Below are 27,660 nucleotides of genomic sequence, written 5' to 3'. Positions count from 1 at the left end.
AGCCTGTTTATGTGATGGATTATATTAAATGATTTTTAATGTCGAACCAGACTTGCATAACTGGAATAAATCCCATTTGGTCATGGTAAATAAATCTTTTTACACATTATTGAATTTAAAATGTCTGTAGCTTTATCTGTAATGTCTTTATCTGGTTTTGGTGTTAGAGTAATGCTGATCTCATAGAATAAGTTGGGAAGTATTGCCTCTGCTTCTATTTTCTGGAAGAGATTATAGAGTATTGACATCCTATATTCCTTAAATGTTAGAATTCACCAGTGAACCTGTCTGGACCTGGTGCTTTTTGTTTTGGAAGGTAATTTGTTATTTATTTATTTTATTTTATGCATATATCCCTATTCACATTATTTCTCTTTGTGTGATTTTTGGTACGTTGTATCTTTCAATTGGTCCATTTCATCTGAGTTATCAAATTTGTGGGCATAGAATTGTCCATTATTTTTTCATTTAATAAGGAGTATTCCTTTATTACTCTTTAATGTCCAGGAGATCAGTAGTGATGGCCCATTTTAATTTCCGATATTAGTAATTTGTGTCCTTTGTCTTTCTTTCTTAGCTCAACTAGAAGTTTATTGATTTTATTGATCTTTTCAAAGAACCAGCTTTTGGTTTCATTGATTCTCTCTACTGCTTTTCTGGTTTAAATTTGCTGATTTCTGCTCTAATTTTTATTATTATTTTTCTTCTGATTGATGTAGGTTTATATTCCTTTTCTATCTCTAGTTTCTCAAGGTGGAAGCTTAGATTATTGATTTTTAGTTCTTTCTTCTTTTCTAGTGTATGCATTTCATGTTGTAAACTTCCCTCTGCACACTGCTTTCAGGTCATCTCCCAAATTTGATAAGTTGTATTTTCATTTATTTCCAAATATTTTAAAATTTCACTTGAGATTTCTTCCTTGATCCATATATTACTTAAAAGTGTGTTGTTTAATCTCCAAATATTTAGGGAAATTTCAGGTATCTTTCTGTATTGACTTCTAGCTTAATTACATTGTGATATGAGAGCATACTTTGATGATTTCTAATTTTTTAAGGAGTGCTTTGTGGCCCAGAATATGGTGCATCTTGGTGAATACTCCGTATGAGCTTGAGAAGAATGTGTATTCTGCTGTTTTAGGATGAAGTACTCTTTTTTCTTTTTCTTTTCTTTTTTTTTTTTTTTTTTTTTTTTGCGGTATGCAGGCCTCTCACTGTTGTGGTCTCTCCCGTTGTGGAGCAAAGGCTGTGGACGCGCAGGCTCAGCAGCCATGGCTCATGGGCCCAGCCACGCTGCGGCATGTGGGATCTTCCCGGACTGGGGCATGAACCCGTGTCCCCTGCATCGGCAGGCTGACTCTCAACCACTGCGCCACCAGGGAAGCCCAGGATGAAGTATTCTTTAAATGTCAATTAGATCCAGTTGATTGATGGTGCTCTTCAGTTTAACTATGTCCTTACTGATTTTCTGCCTGTTGGATCTATTAACTACTTATAGAGAAGTTTTAAAGTATCCAGCTATACTAGTGGAGTTTTATATTTATATTTTCTATTTAATAATATTATATTGTATATTTGAAAGTAAGAGAGTAGATCTTAAGAGTTCTTATCATTAAAAAAAATTTTTATAGCTATGTATGGTGATGGACATAACTAGACTTACTGTGGTGATCATTTTGCAATATATAAAAATGTCAAATCATTATACTATACACCTAAAGCTAATAAAATGCTATATGTCAATTATATCTCAGTATTTTAAAAAATCAGGCCAGTGACTATATGTGAGTGGGTGGAAGAGGGGGAAAGAAGAGACATACAGGAAATTTCCAAGTTACTGGCAATGTTCTGATTCTTGATATGGGTGATTATTACACAGGTGTTCATCTTGGTATTATTCTTTAAGGTGTGTGTTTTGTATCATATACTGTTGTATAACATGATTTATTATTTTGTTTTAAAAATTAGTAAATAAATGATATTTTAAAAGAAATAGAAATAAAATATGCATATGTACAGAATGTCAGATATCCATTTAACGAATATTGCCTTGGATGCCATTAAAAACATCTACGGGCTTCCCTGGTGGCACAGTGGTTGAGAGTCCTCCTGCCGATGCAGGGGACACGGGTTCGTGCCCCGGTCCAGGAAGATCCCACATGCCGTGGTGCGGCTGGGCCCATGAGCCATGGCCGCTGAGCCTGAGCGTCTGGAGCCTGTGCTCCGCAACGGGAGAGGCCACCACAGTGAGAGGCCCGCATACCGCAAAAAAAAAAAAAAAAAAAACCGAATATTTGTTTGAGAATATGGAAACATATTCCAGGACAAAGAGCTGTAAGGGTCAAAACTTTTTCTTTGGGAACTTAAGTGAGGAATGAGGAGAAATGGGGCAGTGGTAATGTTTTAGTACTATTTGTTTTGTTTTACCCAGATTTATGTTGATAAAAATAAAAATTTTTATAAAAGATGATAAATGTCAGCACAATGCAAGATGGATAAGAAGGAGGGGATGCATTTTATTCTTATATTTTCTATTTTTCTCTTCTTAGGACCTGGCATATCTCGATACCGATGACAGAAAATGATGTGCTAAAGGAGATTAGAGGAAATCAAGTGGCTTTTCAAGATTGCTTTACTGCAGATATTTTTTTCCTGCTGACTTTTTCTTTGTTAACAATACCTGAGATTCCTGAGTTTTTACCAATATCTTCACCACAGGGTAGTCAGTTAATGGCAGACTGGGCTACTTGTGTTCCTTCATTTGTTGTGGTGGTAGCTGATATGGAGACCTTTCAGACAAATGATTCATTCCATACTTGGACCAGAATCAGAGTGCCTCCAAACATTCTGACTGATGATGAAAGACACAGTGTGTCTGATGTGACCCTATCACAGGATGGAATATTTTTTTTAATAAATGGTATTCTTTACTTAAAAAATTATAATGCATTCAAAGGACTGGGAAGCAATGTAAATCTTCCTGATGGTGGAATTATTGGCATTACATCAAGAAAATGGTGTTGGATCAACTATTTATTGAAGGTTAGTAAAAAGATTACATATATGTATATTATACCTGCACATTTAGGTATATTTACCATACTGTTTAATACAGTGATATATCAGAGACTATACTATGCAGCTCTTTGTAGAATTATTTTTTTAAGATTTTTTTTTAATTGATTTTTGGCTGCATCGGGTCTTAGTTGCAGCACACGGGATCTTTGCTGAGGCATGCAGGATCTTTCGTTGTGGCACATGGGTGTCTCTCTAGTTGTGGCGTGCAGGTTTTCTCTTCTCTAGTTGTGGAGGGTAGGCTCCAGGGCATGTGGACTCTGTAGTTGTGGTGCATGGGTTCCAGAGCGTGTGGGCTCTGTAGCTCATGGCACACAGGCTCTCTAGTTGAGGCATATGAGCTCAATAGTTGTGGCACATGGGCTTAGTTGCCCTGTGGCATGTGGGATCTTAGTTCCCTGACCAGGAATCAAACCCACTCCCCTGCATTGTAAGTCAGATTCTTTACCACTGGACCACCAGGGAAGTCCCTGTAGAGTTATTTATGCTTGTAAATAACTCTGTCTTTCTGACCTAGCTTCTCAGAGACCTCTTTACAGAGGTGTACCACCAACAACAGAGAATAAAATGAATCTAAAATATCTTTAATAGATTTAAATAAATGGAAAAGAAAATGGAAAGCATGAGAAAAAAGGAATCTATCAAATGACAAGGCAATGAGTAAAACTAAAAGCAAGGGAGTCATTACCATAAAATTTAGGATAATTGTTATCCTGGAAAGAAAGGATGTAGTGATTGGGAGGGAGTATGTGTGATATTTGGGAGTTCTGATTATATTCTATTTTTTAATCTAGGTAGCTATTACACAGATTTCTGCTTTGTGATCAATCTTCCAGCTATTTATTTATTTATTTATACTTGGTCAATTTTCTGTATGTAGATTCTATTTCAAAAATTTTAAATATGTAAAAATAAATGTTAAATTATAACCTAGATAAAACTAACAAAAATTGAAATGTAAAATTCAATGATCACCTTAAATAGAAGATTGGATACAACAAAAATAACTAGTGCATTGAGAAGTAGATAAGAAGAAATCAAACAAAATGAAAATCTGGGAGAAATCAAGGAAGAGAGGGTAAGAGAGATGAAAGAAAGAATGGGAAAGAGAAGATTCAACATATATCTAACCAGAATTCCAAAATGAAATTTTAGCAAGAAAGAGAAAGAGCTGAGACTTTTTCAGACTTAAAGAAAGATATCAATCCTCAATCCATAAATATTAATAAATCCAAGTTGATATAGAAAAAAAGAAAACCCACTTAGATACAAAATAGTGAAATTGCAGGGTATCAAAGACTAATAAGAGATATTAAAAGCATCCAAGGAGAAAGGACAAATTATAAACAAAGTAAAGATAGTAAAACAATTAGAATCAATGGAGGTCAGAATCAATGGAAGTCAGAAGATAGTGAAATACTCAACTGACGTCAAGTTATTGGCAACCTAAAATTATATACATTCAATAAAACTATCCTCAAGAATAAGAATGTTTGAAACTATTTTAAGAATCAAAATCAGGGATTTTATAATATAATTAGAATAATTGAAATAAAATTGATTAGATGTGCTCAATAGCAGAATGGGTATGACATGACAGAGGAAACAGTCAATAAGACTAAAGTTATATCAATAGAAAATTTCCAATGTAAACAATAGATAAAAATTGTCAAAGTTGAACCAGGCCCCAGAGACCTGTGGGACAATACCAAAACGTCTAACATACATGACATTGGAGTCCAAGGAGGAGAGGAGAGAGGATTATGTAGAAAAAAAAAAATCTGAATAAATAATGGCTAGAAACTTCTCAAATTTGGTAATAAGTATAAACTTATGGAGCCATGAAGCCCAACAGACTCCAGACAATGTAGTTGTAAAAGAAACTCATAATCAAACTACTAAAAACCAAAGGAAAAAAATGTGGAAGCAGCCAGAGAGAAGTGATACATCATATATAGGAGAACAATGATTCAAGTGATAGCTGATTTTTCCTCACAGGCCATAGATAACAGAATGCAATGAAGCAGTATTAGTAGAGTACTGAAAGAAAGGATCATCAGCATAGAATTCTATTCCAGACAAACATGTCTTTCAGGAATTAAGGAGAAATAAAGACATTCTCAGATGAAGGAAAACTAAGAAAATCTGTTACCAGAATACCTATTCTAAAAGAAATATATGTCTAATGAAGCTTATCAGGTGGAAGGGAAATGGAGAATTTAAAACTTCAATAATGAGTAAAAAACAACTGAAATGGTAGATATACAGGTAAAAATTATTTTAGACTAAAATCATTTTAATAAAATTATTTAATTAGATTTATTAATCTAATTTAATTAGCTAAAATAAAATTCTAATCTAACAATTATTAGATTATTATTAGATTATATAATAATATTTAATCTAATAATAATAGATTGTTATTATATAATCTATTACATAGATTATTTTTATACTCTTAAGTTCCTTAAAGCTTAAGACTATAAAATTTTTGTATTTTTATACTCTTAATTTTTATACTCTTAAGTTCCTTAAAATACGTATGATATGTAATAGCAAAATTTAAAATATATAACATTTTCTGGTGAGCTTTTTAATGTATGTTGATATAATACATGATTATTACAGCATAAATGAAGAAGGATAAAAGAACCCATGGGGAAGTGAGCTTTCTTCATTACACTTGAAATGTTAAATGCATTATTATAACCCATAGAGCAACCACTAAAAAATTATACAAGATAGAGTTTTAAAAACCTCAACAGATAAATTAAAATGGAATACTAAAAAAAAATTTCTTTTCAATAACCTAAAAGAAGACAGGAAAGGGAAACACAGAGACAAAAACCAGAGGATACAAACAGAAAACAACAAAATGGTAATTAAATATAAACATGTCAATAATTTCATTAAATGTAAATGGCCAAAAAATACTAATTAAAAGGCAGAGATTGTCAAATTGGATTTTTTTTTTTTAAAGACCAAAATGTATGCTTCCCATAAGAAACCCACTTTCAATATAAGGAGACATAGTTGAATTAAAAGTAAAACATTGGAAAAGTATATACCATGCAAACACTAATTAAAGAAAATGGGAGTGGATTTATTAATATCAGACAAACTAGGAAAACAATTGGATAAAAAGGGACATTATATGATAAAAGGGTCAATTTGTCAAGAAGACATAGTAATCCTAAATGTGTATGTATCTAACAAACAAGCTTCATAGCAAATGAACCAAAATTAATTGAATGGAAAAAAGAAATAGATAAATCCACAGAATTGTTGGAAGATTTCCACAGTCCTTTTTCAGTAATAGATAAAACAAGTAGACAGGAAACAAGCAAGGATGTACAAGGATAAATAACACCAGTGGTCAGAAAACTACTGCCCATCTCAGCCAAATCAAGTCTGCTGTCTTTTGTGTAAAAAGTTTTATTGGAATATAGCCATGCTCGTTTGCTTATGTATCATCTCTGGCTGCTTTTGCCCTACAACAGCACTAATAAAAATTTGCAATAGAGTATGTGGACCAAAACTTAAATATTTACTATATAGCCCTTTCCATAAAAAGTTTGCTGACCCCTGAATTAACCAACTAGACCTAGTAGACATTTGTAAAATATACTCCACCCAACAACAGCACAAAATATATTCTTTTCAAGTAAACATGGAATATTAGCAAAGATAGAGTATATTTTAGAACATAAGACAAATGTTAACAAATTTAAAAGAAGAGAAATCAAAGTATGTTCTCTGGTCATAACAGAATTAAACTAGAAATCAACTTTTTAAAAACAGATATGTGGAAGGTCATCAAGGATTTGAAATTTTATAAATACACATTACAATAACCATTTGGACAAACACCATTTCAAGGGGATGAAAAATAATTTTTTAAAATTTTTTGGTTTTGGCTCCATTGTGTCTTCGTTGCTGTACACAGGCTTTCTCTAGCTGTGGCAATCGGGGTCTACTCTTCATTGCGGTGCATGGGTCTCATTGTGGTGGCTTCTCTTGTTGCAGAGCATGGGCTCTAGGTGCACGGGCTTCAGTAGTTGCAGCACACAGGCTCAGTAGTTGTGGCACATGGGCCCTAGAGCACATGGGCTTCAGTAGTTGTGGCACGTAGGCTTAGTAGTTGTGGTGCACAGGTTCTAGGGCATGTGGGCTTCAGTAGCTGTGGTACATGGGCTCAGTAGTTGTGGCTTATGAGCTCTAGACTGCAGGCTCTGTAGTTGTGGTGCACAGGCTTAGTTGCTCTGCGGCATGTGGGATCTCCCCAGACCAGGGCTCAAACCCATATCCCCTGCATTGGCAGGCGGATTCTTAACCACTGCACCACCAGAGAAGTCCCCTAAAAATCATTTTAACTAAATAAAAGTAAAACATTAAAACTATATCAAAACTGATGGAAGTGAAAGAAGAAATTGACAAATCCATAATTATAGTTGAAGATAAAATAGACAATTGTATAGAAGAACTGAAAAACCAACTGAATCTAATTTATATTTATAGGATAGTCTACCCAACAACAGCAGAATATATATTCTTAGCAAGCGTTCATGGAACATTTACCAAGACAGACCATATACTGAGTCATAAATCAAACCTCAACACATTTAAAAGAATTTAAATCATATAAAGTATGTTCTCTAACTACAGTGGAATTAAACTAAGAGTCAATAACAGAAATATATCTGGAAATACCCCAATTCTTGGAAATTAAACAATGCACTTCTAAGTAATTCATGTGTTAAATAGGACATCTCAGGGAAATTAGAAAATCTTTTTTTAAATTATTTTAATTGAAGTATAGTGGATTTACAATGTTCTGTTAGTTTCAGGTGTACAGCACAGTGATTCAGATATATATATATATATATATATACACACACATATATGTATATATATATACTCAGTTGTATATATTCAGTTATATACATATTTATTTATATGTATATATTCTTTTTCAGATTCATTTCCATTATAGGTTATTCAAAGATATTGAATATAATTCCCTGTAGATCCTTGTTGTTTGTTTTATATATAGTAGTGTGTATCTGTTAATATCAAACTCTTAATTTATCCCTCCCTGCCCACTTTCCCCTTTGATAACCATAAGTTTGTTTTCTATGCCTGTGAGTCTGTTACTGTTTTGTAAATAAGTTCATTTGTCTTATTTTTAAAGAGTCCACATATAAGCAATATCATATGATATTTCTCTTTCTCTGTCTTACCTCACTTAATATGATAATCTCTAAGTCCACCCATGTTGCTGCAAATGGAATTATTTCATTCTTTTTTAAGGTGAGTAATATTCCATTGGGTATATATGCCACATCTTCTTTATCCATTCATCTGTTGATGGAGACTTAGGTTGCTTCCATGTCTTGGCTTTAAATAGTGCTGCTATGAACACTGGGGTGCATGTACCTTTTCAAATTATAGTTTTCTCTGGATATATGCCCAGGAGTGGGATTGCTGTATCATACGGTAACTCTATTTTTAGTTTTTTAAGGAACCTCCTTACTGTCCTCCATAGTGGTTGTACCAATTTACATCCCCACCAACAATGCAGGAGGTTTCCATTTTCTCCACATGCTCTCCAGCATTTATTATTTGTAGACATTTTAATGATGGCCATTCTGACTGGAGTGTTTGATTTACATTTGATTTTCATGTGCCTGTTGGCCATCTCTATATCTTCTTTGGAGAAATGTCTATTTATGTCTTCTGCCAATTTTTTGGTTGGTTTTTTTTTATTGAGTTGTATGAGCTATTTTTATATTTTGCAGACAAATCCCTTGTCAGTCAGATTGTTTGCAAATATTTTCTCCTATTTAATAGGTTGTCTTTTTGTTTTGTTTATGGTTTCCTTTCCTGTGCAAAAGCTTTTACATTTAATTAGGTTCCACTTGTTTATTTTTGCTTTTATTTCCATTACTCTAGGAGATAGACCCCAAATAATATTCCTGTGATTTATCTTAAAGAGTGTTCTCCCTATGTTTTCCTCTAGGAGTTTTATAGTATCTGCTCTTACATTTAGGTCTTTAATCTATTTTGAGTTTGTTTTTGTGTATGGTGTTAGGGAGTGTTCTAATTTCATTCTTTTACATGTAGCTGTCCAGTTTTCCCAGCACCACTTATTGAAGAGACTATCTTTTCTCCATTGTATATTCTTGCATCTTTTGTAGTGGATTAATTGACCATAAGTGTCTGCGTTTATTTCTGGGCTTTCTATGCTGTTCCATTGATCTATGTGTCTGTTTTCTGCCAGTACAATACTGTTCTTATCACTGTAGCTTTGTAGTATAGTCTGAAGTCAGGGAACCTGATTCCTATAGCTCTGTTCTTTCTCAATATGTTTTGGTTTTGGGGGGTCTTTTGTGTTTCCATAGAAGTTTTAAAATTTTTTGTTCTAACTCTGTGAAAAATGCCATTGGTAATTTGATAGGCATTGCATAGAATCTGTAGATTGCCTTGCATAGTATTGTCATTTTAACAACATTAATTCTTCCACTCCAAGCACATGTTATATATTACCATTTATTTGTGTCCTCTTTAATGTCTTTCATCAGTGTCTTTTTTAAAAAATCTTTATTGGAGTATAATTGCTTTACAATGGTCTGTTAGTTTCTGCTTTATAACAAAGTGAATCAGCTATACATATATCCCCATATCTCCTCCCTCTTGTGTGTCCCTCCCATCCTCCCTATCCCACCCTTCTAGCTGGTCAGAAAGCACCAAGCTGATCTCCCTGTGCTATGTGGCTGCTTCCCACTAACTATCTATTTTACATTTGGTAGTATATATAAGTCCATGTGACTCTCTCACTTCGTCCCAGCTTACCCATCCCCCTCTCCATGTCCTCAAGTCCATTCTCTACGTCTGGGCCTTTATTCCTGTTCTGCTCTGATGTTCTTCAGAACCTTTTTTTTTTTTAGATTCCATATATATGTGTTAGCATACGGTATTTGTTTTTCTCTCTCTGACTTACTTCACCATGTATGACAATCTCTAGATCCATCCACCTCACTACAAATAACTCAATTTCCTTTCTTTTTATGGCTGAGTAATATTCCATTGTATATATGGGCCACATCTTCTTTATCCGTTCATCTGTCGGTGGACACCTACGTTGCTTCTATGTTCTGGCTATTGTAAATAGAGCTGCAATGAACACTGTGGTACATGACTCTTTTTCAATTATGGTGTTCTCAGGATACATGCCCAGTAGTGGGATTGCTGGGTGGTATGGTAATTCTATTTTTATTATCCTAAGGAACCTCCACACTGTTCTCCATAGTGGCTGTATAAATTTACATTCCCACCAACATTGCAAGAGGGTTCCCTTTTCTCCACACCCTCTCCAGCATTTACTGTTTGTAGATTTTTTGATGATAGCCATTCTGACTGGTGTGAGGTGATACCTCATGTTAGTTTTGATTTGCATTTCTCTAATGATTAATGATGTTGAGCATCCTTTCATGTGTTTGTTGGCAATCTGTATATCTTCTTTGGAGAAATGTCTACTTAGGTCTTCTGCCCATTTTTGGTTTGGGTAGTTTGTTTTTTTGATATTGAGCTGCATGAGCTGCTTGTAAATTTGGGGCATTAATCCTTTGTCAGTGGCTTCATTTGCAAATATTTTCTCCCATCCTGGGGGTTGTCTTTTCATCTTTTTTATGGTTTCCTTTTCCTTTGCTGTGCAAAAGCTTTTAAGTTTCATTAGGTCCCATTTGTTTATTTTTGTTTTTATTTCCATTTCTCTAGGAGGTGAATCAAACAGGATTTTTCTGTGATTTATGTCATAGAGTGTTCTGCCTATGTTTTCCTCTAACAGTTTGATAGTTTCTAGCCTTACATTTAGGTCTTTAACCCATTTTGAGTTTATATTTGTGTATGGTGTTAAGAAGTGTTCTAATTTCATTCTTTCACATGTAGCTGTCCAGTTTTACCAGCACCACTCATTGAAGAGGTTGTCTTTTATCCATTGTATATTCTTGCCTCCTTTATCAAAAATAAGTTGACCATATGAGCATGGGTTTATCTCTGGGCTTTCTATTCTATTCCATTGATCTATATTTCTGTTTCTCTGCCAGTACCATACTGTCTTGATTACTGTAGCTTTGTAGTATAGTCTAAAGTCTGGGAGCCTAATTCCTACAGCTCTGTGTTTCTTTCTCAAGATTCCTTTGGCTCTTCAGGGTCTTTCATGTTTACATACAAATTGTGAAATTTTTTGTCTTCATTCTGTGAAAAATGCCATTGGTAGTTTGATAGGGATTGTATTGAATCTGTAGAATGCTTTGGGTAGTATTGTCACTTTTACAGTGTTGATTTTTCCAATCCAAGAACATGGTATATCTCTCCATATGTTTGTATCATCTTGAATTTCTTTCATCAGTGTCTTATAGTTTTCTGCATACAGGTCTTTTGTCTCCTTAGGTAGGTTTATTCCTAGGTGTTAAATTCTTTTTGTTGCAGTGGTAAATGGGAGAGTTTCCTTAATTTCTCTTTCAGATTTTTCATCATTAGTGTATAGGAATGCAAGAGAGTTCTGTGCATTAATTTTGTATCCTGCTACTTTACCAAATTCATTGTTTAGCTCTAGTAGTTTTCAGATAGCATCTTTAAGATTCTCTATGTATAGTATCATGTCATCTGCAAGCAGTGACAGCGTTACTTCTTCTTTTCCGATTTGGATAACTTTTATTTCTTTTTCTTCTCTAATTGCTGTGGCTAAAACTTCCAAAACTATGTTGAATAATAGTAGTGAGAGTGGACAACCTTGTCTTGTTCCTGATCTTAGAGGAAATGGTTTCAGGTTTCACCACTGAGAACGATTTTAGTTTTGTGTTTTTCATATATGGCCTTTATTATGTTGAGGTAGGTTCCCTCTATGCCTACTTTCTGGAGGGTTTTTATCATAAATGGGTGTTGAATTTTGTTGAAGGATTTTTCTGCATCTATTGAGATGATCATGTAGTTTTTCTCCTTCAATTTGTTAATACGGTGTGTCCCATTTTTGATTTGTGTATATGGAAGAATCCTTGCATTCCTGGGGTAAACCCCACTTCATCATGGTGTATGATCCTTTTAATGTGCTGTTGGATTCTGTTTGCTAGTATTTTGTTGAGGATTTTTGCATTTATGTTCATCAGTGATATTAGCCTGTAATTTTCATTTTTTGTGATATCTTTTTCTGTTTTTGGTATCAGGGTGATGGTGGCCTCATCGAATGAGTTTGGAAGAGTTCCTTCCTCTGCTATATTTTGGAAGAGTTTGAGAAGGATAGGTGTTAGCTCTTCTCAAAATGTTTTGATAGAATTCGCCTGCGAAGCCATCTGGTCCTGGGCTTGTGTTTGTTTGAAGATTTTTAATCACAGTCTCAATTTCAGTGCTTATGATTGGTCTGCTTATAATTTCTATTTCTTCCTGGTTCAGTCTCGGAAGGTTGTGCTTTTCTAATAATTTGTCGGTTTCTTCCAGGTTGTCCATTTTATTGGCATATAGCTGCTTGTAGTAATCTCTCGTGATCCTTTGTGTTTCTGCAGTGTCACTTGTTACTTCTCCTTTTTCATTTCTAATTCTATTGATTTGAGTCTTCTCACTTTTTTTCTTGATGAGTCTAGCTAATGGTTTATCAATTTTGTTTATCTTCTATGTTTTTAGTTTTATTGATCTTTGCTATCATTCCCTTCATTTCTTTTTCATTTTTTTCTGATCTGATCTTTATGATTTCTTTCCTTCAGCTAACTTTGGGGTTTTTTTTGTTCTTCTTTCTCTAATTGCTTTAGGTGTATGGTTACATTGTTTATTTGAGATGTTTCTTGTTTCTTGAGGTAAGATTGTATTGTTATAAACTTCCATCTTAGAATTGCTTTTGCTTCATCCCATAAGTTTTAGGTCATCTTGTTTTCATTGTCATTTGTTTCTAGGTATTTTTTGATTTCCTCTTTGATTTCTTCAGTGATCTCTCAGTTACTGAGTAGTGTATTTTTTAGCCTCCATGTGTTTCTATTTTTTTAAGATTTCTTTCCAGTAATTGATAGCTACTTTCATAGCGTTGTGGTAGGAAAAGATACTTGATACAATTTCAATTTTCTTAAATTTACTGAGGCTTGATTTGTGACCCAAGATATGATCTATCCTGGAGAATGTTCCATGAGCACTTGAGAAAAATGTGTATTCTGTTGTTTTTGGATGGAATGTCCTATAAATATCAGTTAAGTCCATCTTGTTTAATGTATCATTTAAACTTGTCTTTCCTTATTTATTTTCATTTTGGATGATCTATCCATTGGTGAAAGTGGGGTGTTAAAGTCCCCTACTATGATTCTGTTACTGTTGACTTCCCCTTTAATGGCTGTTAACATTTGCCTTATGTATTGAGGTGCTCCTATGTTGGGTGCATAAATATTTACAATTGTTATATCTTTTTCTTGGATTGATCCCTTGATCATTGTGTAGTGTCCTTCTTTGTGTCTTGTAATAGTCTTTATTTTAAAGTCTATTTTGTCTGATATGAGAATTGCTACTCCACCTTTGTTTTGATTTCCATTTGCATGGAATAACTTTTCCCATCCCCTCACATTCCATCTGTATGTGTCCCTATGTCTGAAGTGGGTCTCTTGTAGACAGCATATATATGGGTCTTGTTTTTGTATCATTTCAGCCAGTCGATGTCTTTTGGTGGGAGCACTTAATCCATTTACATTTAAGGTAGATATCAATTTGTACATTCCTATTACCATTTTCTTAATTGTTTTGGGTTTATTATTGTAGGTCTTTTCCTTCTCTTGTGTTTCCTGCCTAGAGAATTTCCTTTAGCATTTGTTGTAAAGCTGGTTTGGTGGTGCTGAAATCTCTTAGCTTTTGCTTGTCTGTAAAGGTTTTAATTTATCCAGCAAATCTGCATGAGATCCTTGCTGGGTAGAGTAATCTTGGTTGAAGGGTTTCCCTTTCATCACTTTAAATATGTCCTGCCACTCCCTTGTGGCTTTCAGACTTCCTGCTGAAAGATCAGCTGTTAATCTTATGGGGATTCCCTTGTATGTTATTTGGTTTTTTTCCCTTACTGCTTTTCATATTTTTTCTTTGTATTTAATTTTTGATAGTTTGATTAATATGTGTCTTGGCGTGTTTCTCCTTGGATTTCTCCTCTATGGGACTCTGTGTGCTTCCTGTACTTGATTGATTATTTCTGTTCCCAAATAAGGGAAATTTTCAACTATAATCTCTTCAAATATTTTTCTCAGTCCTTTTCTTTTTCTCTTCTTCTTCTGGGAACCCTATAATTCGAATATTGGTGTGTTTAATGTTGTCCCAGGGGTCTCTAAGACTGTCCTCAATTCTTCTCATTCTTTTTTCTTTATTCTGCTCTGCTGTAGTTATTTCCACTATTTTATCTTCCAGGTCACTTATCCATTCTTCTGCCTCCATTATTCTGCTATTGATTCCTTCTAAAGAATTTTTTATTTCATTTATTGTGTTGTTCATCATTGTTTGTTTGCTCTTTAGTTCCTCTAGATCCTTGTTAAACGTTTCTTGTATTTTCTCCATTCTATTTCCAAGATTTTGGATCATCATTACTATCATTACTCTGAATTCTTTTTCAGGTAGACTGCCTAGTTCCTCTTCATTTATTTGGTCTGGTGGGTTTTTATGTTGCTCCTTCATCTGCTGTGTGTATCTCTGTCTTCTCATTTTGCTTAACTTACTGTATTTGGGGTCTCCTTTTCACAGGCTGCAGGTTTGTAGTTCCCATTGTTTTTGGTGTCTGCCCCCAGTGGCTAAGGTTGGTTCAGTTCAGTTGTGTAGGCTTCCTAGTGGAGGGGACTAGTGCCTGTGTTCTGGTGGATGAGGCTGGATCTTGTTTTTCTGGTGGGCAGGACCACGTCTGGTGGTGTGATTTGGGGTGTCTGTGACATTATTATGATTTAAAGCAACCTCTCTGCTAATGGGTGGGGTTGTGTTCCTGTCTTGCTAGTTGTTTGGCATAGGTTTTCTGGTACTGTAGCTTGCTGGTCGTTGAGTTTAACTGGCTCTTAGCATTGAGATGGAGATCTCTGGGAGAGTTTTTGCCATTTGATATTACGTGGAGCTGGGAGGTCTCTGGTTGACCAAGGTCCTGAGCTCAGCTCTCCCACCTCAGAGACATAGGCCTGATACTGGCCAGAGCATCAAGACCCTGTCAACCACATGGCTTTTGGGAAATCTGAGGTCTTCTGCCAGCGTTCAGTAGGTGTTCTCTAGGAGTTGTTCCACATGTCAATGTATTTCTGATGTATTTGTGGGTGGAAGGTGATCTCCTCGTCTTACTCCTCCACCATCTCGAAGGTCTCTTCATCAGTGTCTTTAGATATTCTTTTAACTGAATGAAAGTGAGGATATTATGGAGTTCTGCTAAAGCAGTGCCTAAAATGGAATTTATAGGATTAAGTGCTTATATTAGAATCTTCCACTTCTGCACAAGATAGAATAAAAAATAGGATATATATATATATATATATATATATATATATATATATATATATATATGTTCCAGCATGAAACAACAGCAGAAAATAGTATGAAACCATGCTTTATATATTCAAAAACATTGGAAATCAAGATAAGCCCTGCAATTGCCCCTGCTTAATGTCTTGAGAAAGTTCCCAGACCAGGGAATGGTGACATAGGAGACTGAGACAGAGTCCAGCAGATTCACTTAGTTGAGGAAGTGGAACTTATAATCAAGGGAGGGAAGGTGGCTGGAGCTTGCAAAGCAGAATAGCAATGATAAGAGAGCTGCACACAGAATTCTAGAGATTTTCCAAGGACTCCCCTCATGTATTCAGCAGTGTATCAATCAGTCTATATTTGTGGGGAAACTATCCAATCCTGGGGAAAAAACTGAATGAAAGGACTAGGGAATTGAATTATAACTCACACAGGGATGGGAACAGTACCTGTTCTAACCAGCCAGACTGAAAACACACATAACAATTCATGGGGGATTGAGTAGAGTGCTCCTAAGTGTCTTGCCTCACTACTGAGAATAATTATCACTAGACAAAGTGCTTCTCTGGTCCCATCTAACAAATTTTAAACAAAAAACCCCAAAAGTATCCAGCTGTTTTAAAGTAATTTAAGACATCTCAGAACAAAACTCTCAGAACAAAAAATATTCAGCACCCAACAAGGTAATAGTCACAATTTCTGTCATTCAATCAAAAATACCAAGCATACAAAGAACAAGAAAATATGATCCATATTGAAGAGAAAAATTAGCTTATCAAAATTGAACCCAAACTGACACAGATGTTAGAATTAGCAGACAAAGATATTAAAAGAGATACCTGTGTTTCACATATTCAAAAGCTAGAGAGGAGAAAAGCATGTAAAGTAGAGCTAGGAAGATATTTTATATTTAAGAAAATACCCAAATCAAACTTTGAGAGATGAAAACTTCTATGACTGAGATTTTTAAAAAGGACATTGGATGTGATTACCAGCAGGCATTATAGAAGAAAGGATTAGTGAACATCAAAACAGCAGTAGAAATTATTCAAAATGATATACAGAGAATACGAGACCAAAAATAAATAAATAAAATAAAAAGAACCTCACAGTGATTGTGAAACTTCTTTCAGCCTAACATGGATGTACTTGGAATTCTTGAAGGAGGAAGGAGGCACAAAAATATTTTTTGAAAAATTAATGGCCAGAATGATCCAAATTTGATTAAAGCTGAAACCTAAAGATCTAAAATGCTCAGTGAACCCCAAGCATGTGAAATATGAAGAAAACTATACCAAGACACATAATCAAATTACTCAGAGCTAATGATAAAGAGAAAAATCTTAAAAGCAGTCAGAAGAATAAAATATTTTATATACAAAGGAACAAAGATAAGTATGACATCAAATTTCTCATTGGAAACAATGCCAGTGAAAAGACAGTGGAGCAACCTCTTTCAAATATAGAATTCTAAAGCCATGAAAATATCTTTCAAAAATGAAGTGAAAATACTTTTTCAGATGTACTAAAGTTGGGCTAATTCATCATTAGCACACCCACAAAGAAGAAATGTGCTAAAGCAAGCCCTTTGAGTGGAAGGAAAATGATACCAGATGGAACTATGGACCTACACAAAGAAGTGAAAATCACCACAAATGGTATCTACAAGATTACATTTATAATATTTCTTATTATTATTTAAATCCCTTTAAAAGATAAGTGTTTAAACAAAAATAGTAACAATGTAGTTTAGAGTTTATAACGCATATAAAAATAAAATGTATGAAAAAGACAAGAGGGGAGAAGTGGAAATACACTTTTGCAATATTTTTATACTGTATTTGAAGTGGTATAATATCACTTAACAATCTGTGGGAAGTTAAAGATGTACACATTTTTCGACTTCCCTGGTGGCGCAGTGGTTGGTTGGGAGTCCGCCTGCCAGTGCAGGGGACACGGGTTCATGCCCCGATCCGGGAAGATCCCACATGCCACGGAGCAGCTGGGCCTGTGAGCCATGGCCGCTGAGCCTGCGCATCCAAAGCCTGTGCTCCGCAATGAGAGAGGCCACAGCAGTAAGAGGCCCACGTACCACAAAAAAAAAAAAAAAAGATGTACACATTTTAAAAATATTTATTTACTTATTAGTTTGTTTATTTGGCTGCACTGGGTCTTAGTTGCTACATGCAGGATCCTCATTGCCGCATTCGGGATCTTTAGTTGCAGTGTCCAGGATATTTAATTGTGGCATATAGGATCTTTAGCTGTGGCATGTGGGATCTTTTAGTTGTGGTATGTGGGATCTTTAATTGTGGCATGTGTGATCTTCAGTTGCAGCATGCAAACTCTTACTTGCAGTACGTGGGATCTAGTTCCCTGACCAGGGATCAAACATGGGTCCCCTGCATTGGGAGCATGGAGTCTTAGCCACTTTACCACCAGGGAAGTCCCTAAAGATGTATATTATCAGCACTACAGTGACCAATAAAATGACAAAATTAAAAATTATGCTATGTGATCATAAAAAACATTCAGTTAATCTTAAACAAGAGGTAAAAGAATAAAAATAAAAGCTGGGACAGGTAGAAAACAAAAAAGATAATAGAGTTAAACCTAACCATATAAATAATCAATTAAATGGAAATGATCCAGGGACTTCCCTGATGGTCCAGTGGCTAAGACACCATCCTCCCAATGCAGGGGGCCTGGGTTTGATCCCTGGTCAGGGAACTAGATCCCACATGCCGTAAATAAGAGTTTGCATGCTGCAACTAAAAATCCTGCATGCCACAATGAGCATACCGCACACAGCAATGATGATCCCACATGCTGCAACTAAGACCCAACACAGACAAATAAATAAATAAATATTTTTAAAATAAATAAGTGTAAATGATCCAAACATTATAATTAAAAGTCAGAGATTATCAGATCAAAAAGATCAAGACCCAACTATATGGTGCCTACGAGAAACATACTTTATATATGAAGGCAAAACTAGCATAAAATAAAAAGGTGGGAGTAGCTTCAAGATGGTCAAAGAGTAACATGTGGAGATCACCTTCCTCCCTACAAATACGTCAGAAATACATCTACATATGGAACAACTCCTACAGAACACCTACTGAATGCTGGCAGAAGACCTCAGACCTCCCAAAAAGCAATAAACTCCCCACATACATGGGTAGGGCAAAAGAAAAAACAGAGACAAAAGAATAGAGACGGGACCTGCACCAGTGGGAAGGAGCTGTTAAGGAGGAAAGGTTTCCACACACTAGTAAGCCCCTTCGCTGGCAGAAACACTGGTGGTGGGGGGGAAGCTTGAGAGCCACAGAGGAGAGTGCAGCCACAGGGGTGCAGAAGGCAAAGTGGAGAGATTCCTGCACAAAGGATCAGTGCTGACCAGCACTCACCAGCCCAAGAGGCTTGTCTACTCAACTGCTAGGTCGTGTGGAGGCTGAGAGCTCAGGCTCCGGCTTCAGGGGTCAGATCCCAGGGAGAAGACTGGGGTTGGCTGCGTGAACACAGCCTGAAAGGGGCTAGTGCACCGCAGCTAGCTGGGAGGGAGTCCTGGAAAAAGTCTGGAACTACTGAAGAGGCAAGAGACTTTTTTTGGCTATTTGTTTTCTGGTGCATGAGGAGAGGGGATTAAGAGCACTGCCTAAACGAGCTCCAGAGATGGGCACAAGCTGTGGCTATCAGGGCGGACCCCAGAGATGGGCATGAGATGCTAAGGCTGCTACTGCAGCCACCAAGAAGCCTGTGTGCAAGCACAGGTCACAGCCCACACCTCCCCTCCCACGAGCCTGTGCAGCCCACCACTGCCAGGGTCCCATGAGCCAGGGACAACTTCCCCAGGAGAACACACGGCGCACCTCAGGAAGTTGCAACGTCACGCCAGCCTCTGCCACCGCAGGCTCACCGCACATTCCGTACCCCTCCCTCCCCTTGACCTAAGTGAGCCAGAGCCCCCTAATCAGCTGCTCCTTTAACCCCGTCCTGTCTGAGCGGGAACAGACACCCTCAGGCGACCTACACGCAGAGATAGGGCCAAATCCACAGCTGAAATCCAGGAGCCGTGCAAACAAAGAAGAGAAAGGCAAATTTCTCCCAGAAGCCTCAGGAGCAGCAGATTAAATCTCCACAATCAACTTGATGTACCCTGCATCTGCAGAATACCTGAATAGACAATGAATCTTCGCAAATTGAGGTGATGGACTTTGGGAGCAATGATATATATATTGTTTTCCTTTGTCTCTTTTTGTGAGTGTGTATGTGTATACTTCTGTGTACGATTCTGTCTGTATAGCTTTGCTTTTACCATTTGTCCTAGGGTTCTGTCTGTCCATTTTTGTTGTTGTTTTTCTTTTACTATAGTTTTTAGTGCTTGTTATCATTGGTGGATTTGTTTTTTGGTTTGGTACCTCTCTTCTTTCTTTCTTTTTTAAAAATTTAAATTTTTTTTTACTTTTAATTATTTTTTATTTTAATAACTTTATTTTATTTTTTCTTTCTTTTTTTCTCCCTTTTATTCTGAGCCATGTGGATGACAGGGTCTTGGTGCTCTGGCCGGGCATCAGGCCTCTGCCTCTAAGGTGGGAGAGCCGAGTTCAGGACATTGGACCATCAGAGACCTCCCAGCTCCATGTAATATCAAACAGTGAAAATCTCCCAGAGATCTCCATCTAAACGCCAAGACCCAGCTCCATTCAACAACCAGCAAGCTACAGTGCTGGACACCCTATGCCAAACAACTAGCAACACAGGAACACAACCCCACCCATTAGGACAGAGGCTGCCTAAAATCATAATAAGGTCACAGACACCCCAAAACACTCCACTGGATGTGGACCTGCCCACCAGAAAAACAAGATCCAGCCTCATCCACCAGAACACAGGCACTAGTCCCCTCCACCAGGAAGCATACACAACCCACTGAAACAACCTTAGTCACTGGAGACAGACACCAAAAACAATGGGAACTATGAACCTGCAGCCTGTGAAAAGGAGACCCCCAAGCACAGTAAGTTAAGAAAAATGAGAAGACAGAGAAACACAAAGCAGATGAAGGAACAAGGTAAAAACCCACCAGACCAAACATATGAAGAGGAAATAGGCAGTCTACCTGGAAAAGAATTCAGAATAATGATAGTAATGATGACCTACAATCTTGGAAATAGAATGGAGAAAATACAAGAAACGTTTAACAAGGACCTAGAGCAACTAAAGAGCAAACAAACAATGATGTCAAACACAATAAATGAAAATTAAAATTCTCTAGAAGGAAGCAATAACAGAATAACTGAGGCAGAAGAACGGAAAAGTGACCTGGAAGATACAATAGTGGCAATAACTACTGCAGAGCAGAATAAAGAAAAAAGAATGAAAAGAATTGAGGGATAATCTCAGAGACCTCTGGGACAACATTAAACACACCAAGATTCGAATTATAGGGGTCCCAGAAGAAGAAGAGAAAAAAAAAGGGTATGAGAAAATATTTGAAAAGATTATGGTTGAAAATTTCCCTCATATGGGAAAGGAAATAGTCAATCAAGTCCAGGAAGTGCACAGAGCCCCATACAGGAGAAATCCAAGGAGAAACACGCCAAGGCATATTAATCAAACTATCAAAACTTAAATACAAAGAAAAAATATTAAAAGCAGCAAGGGAAAAACAACAAATAACATACAAGGGAATCCTCATAAGGTTAACAGCTGATCTTTCAGCAGGAACTCTGAAAGCCACAAGGGAGTGGCAAGACATATTTAAAGTGATGAAAGGGAAAACCTACGACCAAGATTACTCTACCCAGCAAGGATCTCACTCAGATTCGACAGGAAATTAAAACCTTTACAGACAAGCAAAAGCTAAGAGATTTCAGCACCACCAAACCAGCTTTACAACAAATGCTAAAGGAAATTCTCTAGGCAGGAAACGCAAGAGAAAGAAAAGACCTACAATAACAAACCCAAAACAATTAAGAAAATGGTAATAGGAACATACATATCGATAATTACCTTAAATATAAATGATTAAGTGCTCCCACCAAAAGACATAGACTGGCTGAATGGTTACAAAAACAAGACCTGTATATATGCTGTCTACAAGAGACCCACTTCAGACCTAGGGACACATACAGACTGAAAGTGAGGGAAATGGAAAACGATATTCCATGCAAATGGAAACCAAAAGAAATTTGGAATAACAGTTCTCATATCAGACAAAATAGACTTTAAAATAAAGATTATTACAAGAGACAAGGAAGGACACTATATAATGATTAAGGGATCAATCCAAGAAGAAGATATAACAATTGTAAATATTTATGCACCCAACATAGGAGCACCTCAATACATAAGGCAAATACTAACAGCCATAAAAGGGGAAATCGGGCTTCCCTGGTGGCGCAGTGGTTGGGAGTCCGCCTGCCAGTGCAGGGGACATGGGTTCGTGCCCCGGTCCGGGAGGATCCCGCATGCCGCGGAGCGGCTGGGCCCGTGAGCCATGGCTGCTGAGCCTGCACATCCAGTGCCTGTGCTCCGCAACGGGAGAGGCCACAGCAGTGAGAGGCCCGCGTACCGCAAAAAAAAAAAAAAAAAGGGGAAATCGACAGTAACACAATCATAGTAGGGGACTTTAACACCCCACTTTCACCAATGGATAGATCATCCAAAATGAAAATAAATAAGGAAAGACAAGCTTTAAATGATACATTAAATAAGATGGACTTAATTGATATTTATTGGACATTCCATCCAAAAACAACAGAATACACTTTCTTCTCAAGTGCTCATGGAACATACTCCAGGATAGATCATATCTTGGGTCACAAATCAAGCCTCGGTAATTTAAGAAAATTGAAATCGTATTAAGTATTCTTTCCAACCACAACGCTATGGAGCTAGATATCAATTACAGGAAAAAATCTTTAAAACATACAAACATATGGAGGCTAAACAATACACTACTCAATAACCGGCAGATCACTGAAGGAATCAAAGAGGAAATCAAAAAACACCTAGAAACAAATGACAATGAAAACACGACCACCCAAAACCTATGGGATGCAGCCAAAGCAGTTCTAAGAGGGGAGATTTAGCAATACAATCCTACCTTAAGAAACATCTCAAATAAACAGCCTAACCTACACTTATAACAACTAGAGAAAAAAGAACAAAAACACCCCAATGTTAGCAGAAGGAAAGGAATCATAAAGATAGATCAGAAAAAAATGAAAAAGAAATGAAGGAACCAATAATGAAGATCAATAAAACTAGAAGCAGGTTCTTTGAGAAGATATACAAAATTGATAAACCATTAGCCAGACTCATCAAGAAAAAAACGGAGAAGACTCAAATCAACAGAATTAGAAATGATAAAGGAGAAGTAACAACTGACACTGCAGGAGTACAAAGGATCATGAGAGATTGCTACAAGTAACTCTATGCCAATAAAATGGACAACCTGGAAGAAATGGACAAATTCTTAGAAAAGCACAACCTTCCAAGACTGAACCAGGAAGAAATAAAAGATATAAACAGACCCATCACAAGCACTGAAATTAAAACTGTGATTAAAAATCTTCGAAAAAACAAAAGCCCAGGACCAGATGGCTTCACCGGTGAATTCTATGAAACATTAAAAGACGAGCTAACACCTATCCTTCTCAATCTCTTCCAAATTATAGCAGAGGGGAGAACATTCCCAAGCTCTTTCTACGAGGCCTCCATCACCCTGATACCAGAACCAGACAAAGATGTCACAAAGAAAGGAAACTACAGGCCAATATCACTGATCAACATAGATGAAAAAATCCTCAACAAAATACTAGCAACCACAATCCAACAGCACATTAAAATGATCATACACCATGATCAAGTGGGTTTTATCCCAGGAATGCAAGGATTCTTCAATACACACAAATCAATCAATGTGATACACCATATTCACAAATTGAAGAATAAAAACCATATGATCATTTCAATAGATGCAGAAAAAGCCTTTGACAAAATTCAGCACCCATTTATAATAAAAATACTGCAGAAAGTAGGCATAGAGGGAACTTAACTCAACACAATAAAGGCCATATATGACAAACCCACAGCCAACATTGTCCTCAATGGTGAAAAACTGAAACCATTTCCACTAAGATCAGGAATAAGACAAGGTTCCCCACTCTCACCACTGTTATTCAACATAGTTTTGGAAGTTTTAACCACAGCAATCAGTGAAGAAAAAGAAGGAATCAAAATCAGAAAAGAAGAAGTAAAACTGTCACTGTTTGCAGATGACATGATACTCTACATAGAGAATCCTAAAGATACTATCAGAAAACTACCAGAGCTAATCAATGAATTTGGTAAAGTAGCAGGATACAAAGTCAATGCACAGAAATCTCTTGCATTCCTATACACTAACAATGAAAAATCTGAAAGAAAAATTACGGAAACACTCACAGTTACCATTGCAACAAAAGGAATAAAATACCTAGGAATAAACCTACCTAAAGAGAAAAAAGACCTGTATGTGGAAAACTATAAGACACTGATGAAAGAAATTAAAGATGATACAAACAGATAGCGAGATATACCATGTTCTTGGATTGGAACAATCAACATTGTGAAAGTGACTCTACTACCCAAAGCAAACTACAGATTCAATACAATCCCTATCAAACTACCACTGGCATTTTTCACAGAACTAGAACAAAAAATTTCACATTTTGTATGGAAACACCAAAGACCCCGAATAACGAAAGCAATTTTGGCAAAGAAAAATGGAGCTGGAGGAATCAGGCTCCCTGACTTCAGATTATATTACAAAGCCACAGTAATCCAGACAGTATGGTACTGGCACAAAAACAGAAATATAGATCAGTGGAACAGAATAGAAAGCCCAGAGATAATCTCATGCACATATGGTAACCTTATTTTTGCTAAAGGAGGCTCAAATATACAATGGAGAAGACATCCTCTTCAATAAGTGGTGCTGGGAAAACGGGACAGCTACATGTAAAAGAGTGAAATTAGAACACTCCCTAACACCATACACAAAAATAAACTCAAAATGGATTACAGACCTAAATGTAAGGCCAGACACTATAAAACTTATAGAGGAAAACATTGGCAGAACACTTATGACATAAATCACAGCAAGATCATTTTTGGCCCATTACCCTCCTAGAGTAATGGAAATAAAAGCAAAAATAAACAAATGGGACCTAATGAAACTTAAAAGCTTTTGCACAGCAAAGGAAACCATAAAGAAGACGAAAAGAGAACCCTCAGAATGGGAGAAAATATTTGCAAATGATGCCACTGACAAAAGATTAATGTCCAAAATTTACAAGAAGCTCATGCAGCTCAATATCAAAAAAACAAACAACCCAATCCAAAAATGGACAGAATACCTAAATAGACATTTCTCCAAAAACATACATATTGCCAACAAACACATGAAAGAATGCTCAACATCATTAATCATTAGAGAAATGTAAATCAAAACTACAATGAGCTATCACCTCACACCAGTCCAAATGGCCATCATGAAAAAATCTACAAACAATAAATGCTGGAGAGGGTGTGGAGAAAAGGGAACCCTCTTGCACTGTTGGTGGGAATATAAATTGATACAGCCACTATGGAGAACAGTATGGAGGTTCCTTAAAAATCTACAAATAGAACTACCATATGACCCAGCAATCCCACTACTAGGCATATACCCTGAGAAAACCATAATTCAAAAAGAGTCATATACCACAATGTTCATTGCAGCTCTGTTTACAATAGCCAGGACATGGAAGCAACCTAAGTGCCCATCGATAGGTGAATGGTTAAAGAAGATGTGGCCCATATATACAATGGAATATTACTCAGCCATAAAAAGAGATGAAATTGAATTATTTGTAGTGAGGTGGATGGACCTAGAGTCTGTCACAGAGAGTGAAGTAAGTCAAAAAGAAGAAAACAAATACTGTACCCTAACACATATATCTGGAATTTAAAAAAAAAAAAAGTCATAAAGAATCTAGAGGCAGTACGGGAATAAAGATGCAGACCTACTAGAGAATGGACTTGAGGACCCGGTGAGGGCAAGAGTAAGCTGGGAGAAAGTGAGAGAATGGCATGTATATATATATATACACTACCAAATGTAAAACTGATAGCTAGTGGGAAGAAGCCACATAGCACAGGGAGATCAGCTCTGTGCTTTGTGACCACCTGGAGGGGTGGGATAGGGAGGATCAGAGGAAGGGAGTTGCAAGAGGGAAGAGATATGGGAATATATGTATATGTATAGCTGATTCCCTTTGTTATAAAACAGACACTAGCACACCATTTTAAAACAATTATACTCCAATAAATATGTTAAAATAATAAAAAATTAAAAATTTTTAAAATAATACATAAATCAATAAAATAAAAGGATAGACAAAAGTATACATGATAACATCATTTAAAAGAAAGCCAGGGTATTTGTATTAATATAAAAGTATATTTCAGAGCAAAGAATATTACCACTGTTAAAGAGGGTCATCTCACAATAGCTATAGTGTCAGTTCATCACAAACACATAAAAATCATAAATGATTATGAACATAATTATAGAGCTTCAAATATATGTAGCAAAAAGTAGAACTTCAAGGATAAACAGATAAAACCACAGTTATAATCAAATGCTTTAATACTTCTTAGTAATGAATTTGAACAAATAGAGAATCAGTAAGTGAGTAGAAGACTTGTACAACACTAAACCATCTGGGTCAAATTGAAATTAATAGAACATGTCAAAATACTCAGAAAAGCAGCAAAATATGCATTCTTCTCAATTACATATGGAACATTTACCAAGATAGATCATTGTTCTAGGCCATAAAACAAGTCAAGATATGTTTAAAAGTATTCAGATCATACAAGGTTTGTGTTCTCTGACAACAATGGAATTAAATTAGTAACCATGGCAAAAGGATATCTGCAATATCAAAAAAATTAGTAAATTGACACACTTCTAAATAATCAATGAGTCAAAAGACAATTCTTAAAAAGTAATTAGAAAGTGTTTTGAACTGAAAGAAAATGGTAACAGTACATGTCAAAATTGGCAGTACGGTACTAAAGCGCTATTTAGATGGAAGTTTATAGTATTACTCCCCTGTATTAGAAAAGGAGATATGTCTCAAATCAATGATCTCTACTTCCACATTAATAAAATAGCAAAAAGATGCACAAATTAAACCAAAAGTAACAGAAGAAAGGAAATAGAAAAAATCATTGTGTAAATTAATGCCATAGAAAACAGAAACTGCAGAGAAAATCAGGGAAACCAAATGCTGATTATTTGAGATCGACAAAATTGATAACTATTTACCCAGACTGACTAAAGATTTTTTTTTCATTTGCTGAGGAAATTTATTTATTTGTTTGTTTGTTTTGTTTGTTTTATTTGGTTGCACTGAGTCTTAGTTGCAGCACACAGGCTCCTTTTTTATTTTGGAATTTTATTTTATTTTTTTCTACAGCAGGTTCTTATTCATTATCTATTTTACACATATTAGTGTATGTATCTCAATCCCAATCTCCCAATCCGTCCCACCACCACCACCCCACCCCCTGCTTTCCCCCTTGGTGTCCATACGTTTGTTCTCTACATCTGTGTCTCTATTTCTGCCTCGCAAAGCAGTTCATCTCTCCCATTTTTCTAGATTCCACATGTATGCATTAATATACGATATTTGTTTTTCTGTTTCTGACTTACTTCACTCTGTATGACAGTCTCTAGGTCCATCCATGTCTCTACAAATGATCCAATTTCATTCCTTTTTATGGCTGAGTAATATTCCATTGAATATATGTACCACATCTTCTTTATCCTTTCATCTAGACTGACTAAAGATTTTTTTAAAAGCCACAAATTACCAATATTAGGATTGAGAGAAGTGGACTAACTACCAAGTCTACTGCTATTTTAAGGTAAGAAAAAATGTTTTTCAGGCTATACTACAAAGCTACAGTAATCAAGACAGTATGGTACTGGCACAAAAACAGATATGTAAATCAATGGAACAGAGTAGAAAGCCCA

At 36.1% G+C, this 27,660-nt stretch overlaps 1 protein-coding gene across 1 annotated transcript in view; it reads left to right on the top strand.

Moving 5' to 3' along the window:
* CATSPERE (catsper channel auxiliary subunit epsilon) overlaps positions 1 to 27,660 on the top strand; it is a gene marked incomplete at both ends in the record, with an annotated part of 243,645 nt that overhangs the window by 97,323 nt on the left and 118,662 nt on the right. Inside the window, one exon of the mRNA XM_082657660.1 lies at positions 2,549 to 3,041. Within this exon, the coding sequence (XP_082513786.1) occupies positions 2,549 to 3,041 (493 nt within the window). The remainder of the gene's footprint in view (positions 1 to 2,548; positions 3,042 to 27,660) is intronic.

This window comes from Grampus griseus (assembly GCF_964374135.1).
Source record: "Grampus griseus genome assembly, chromosome: 1".
Lineage (NCBI taxonomy): Eukaryota > Metazoa > Chordata > Mammalia > Artiodactyla > Delphinidae > Grampus > Grampus griseus.
The sequence above is the reverse complement of the archived record's forward strand: the minus strand, read 5'-3'. Positions and strand labels throughout refer to the sequence as shown.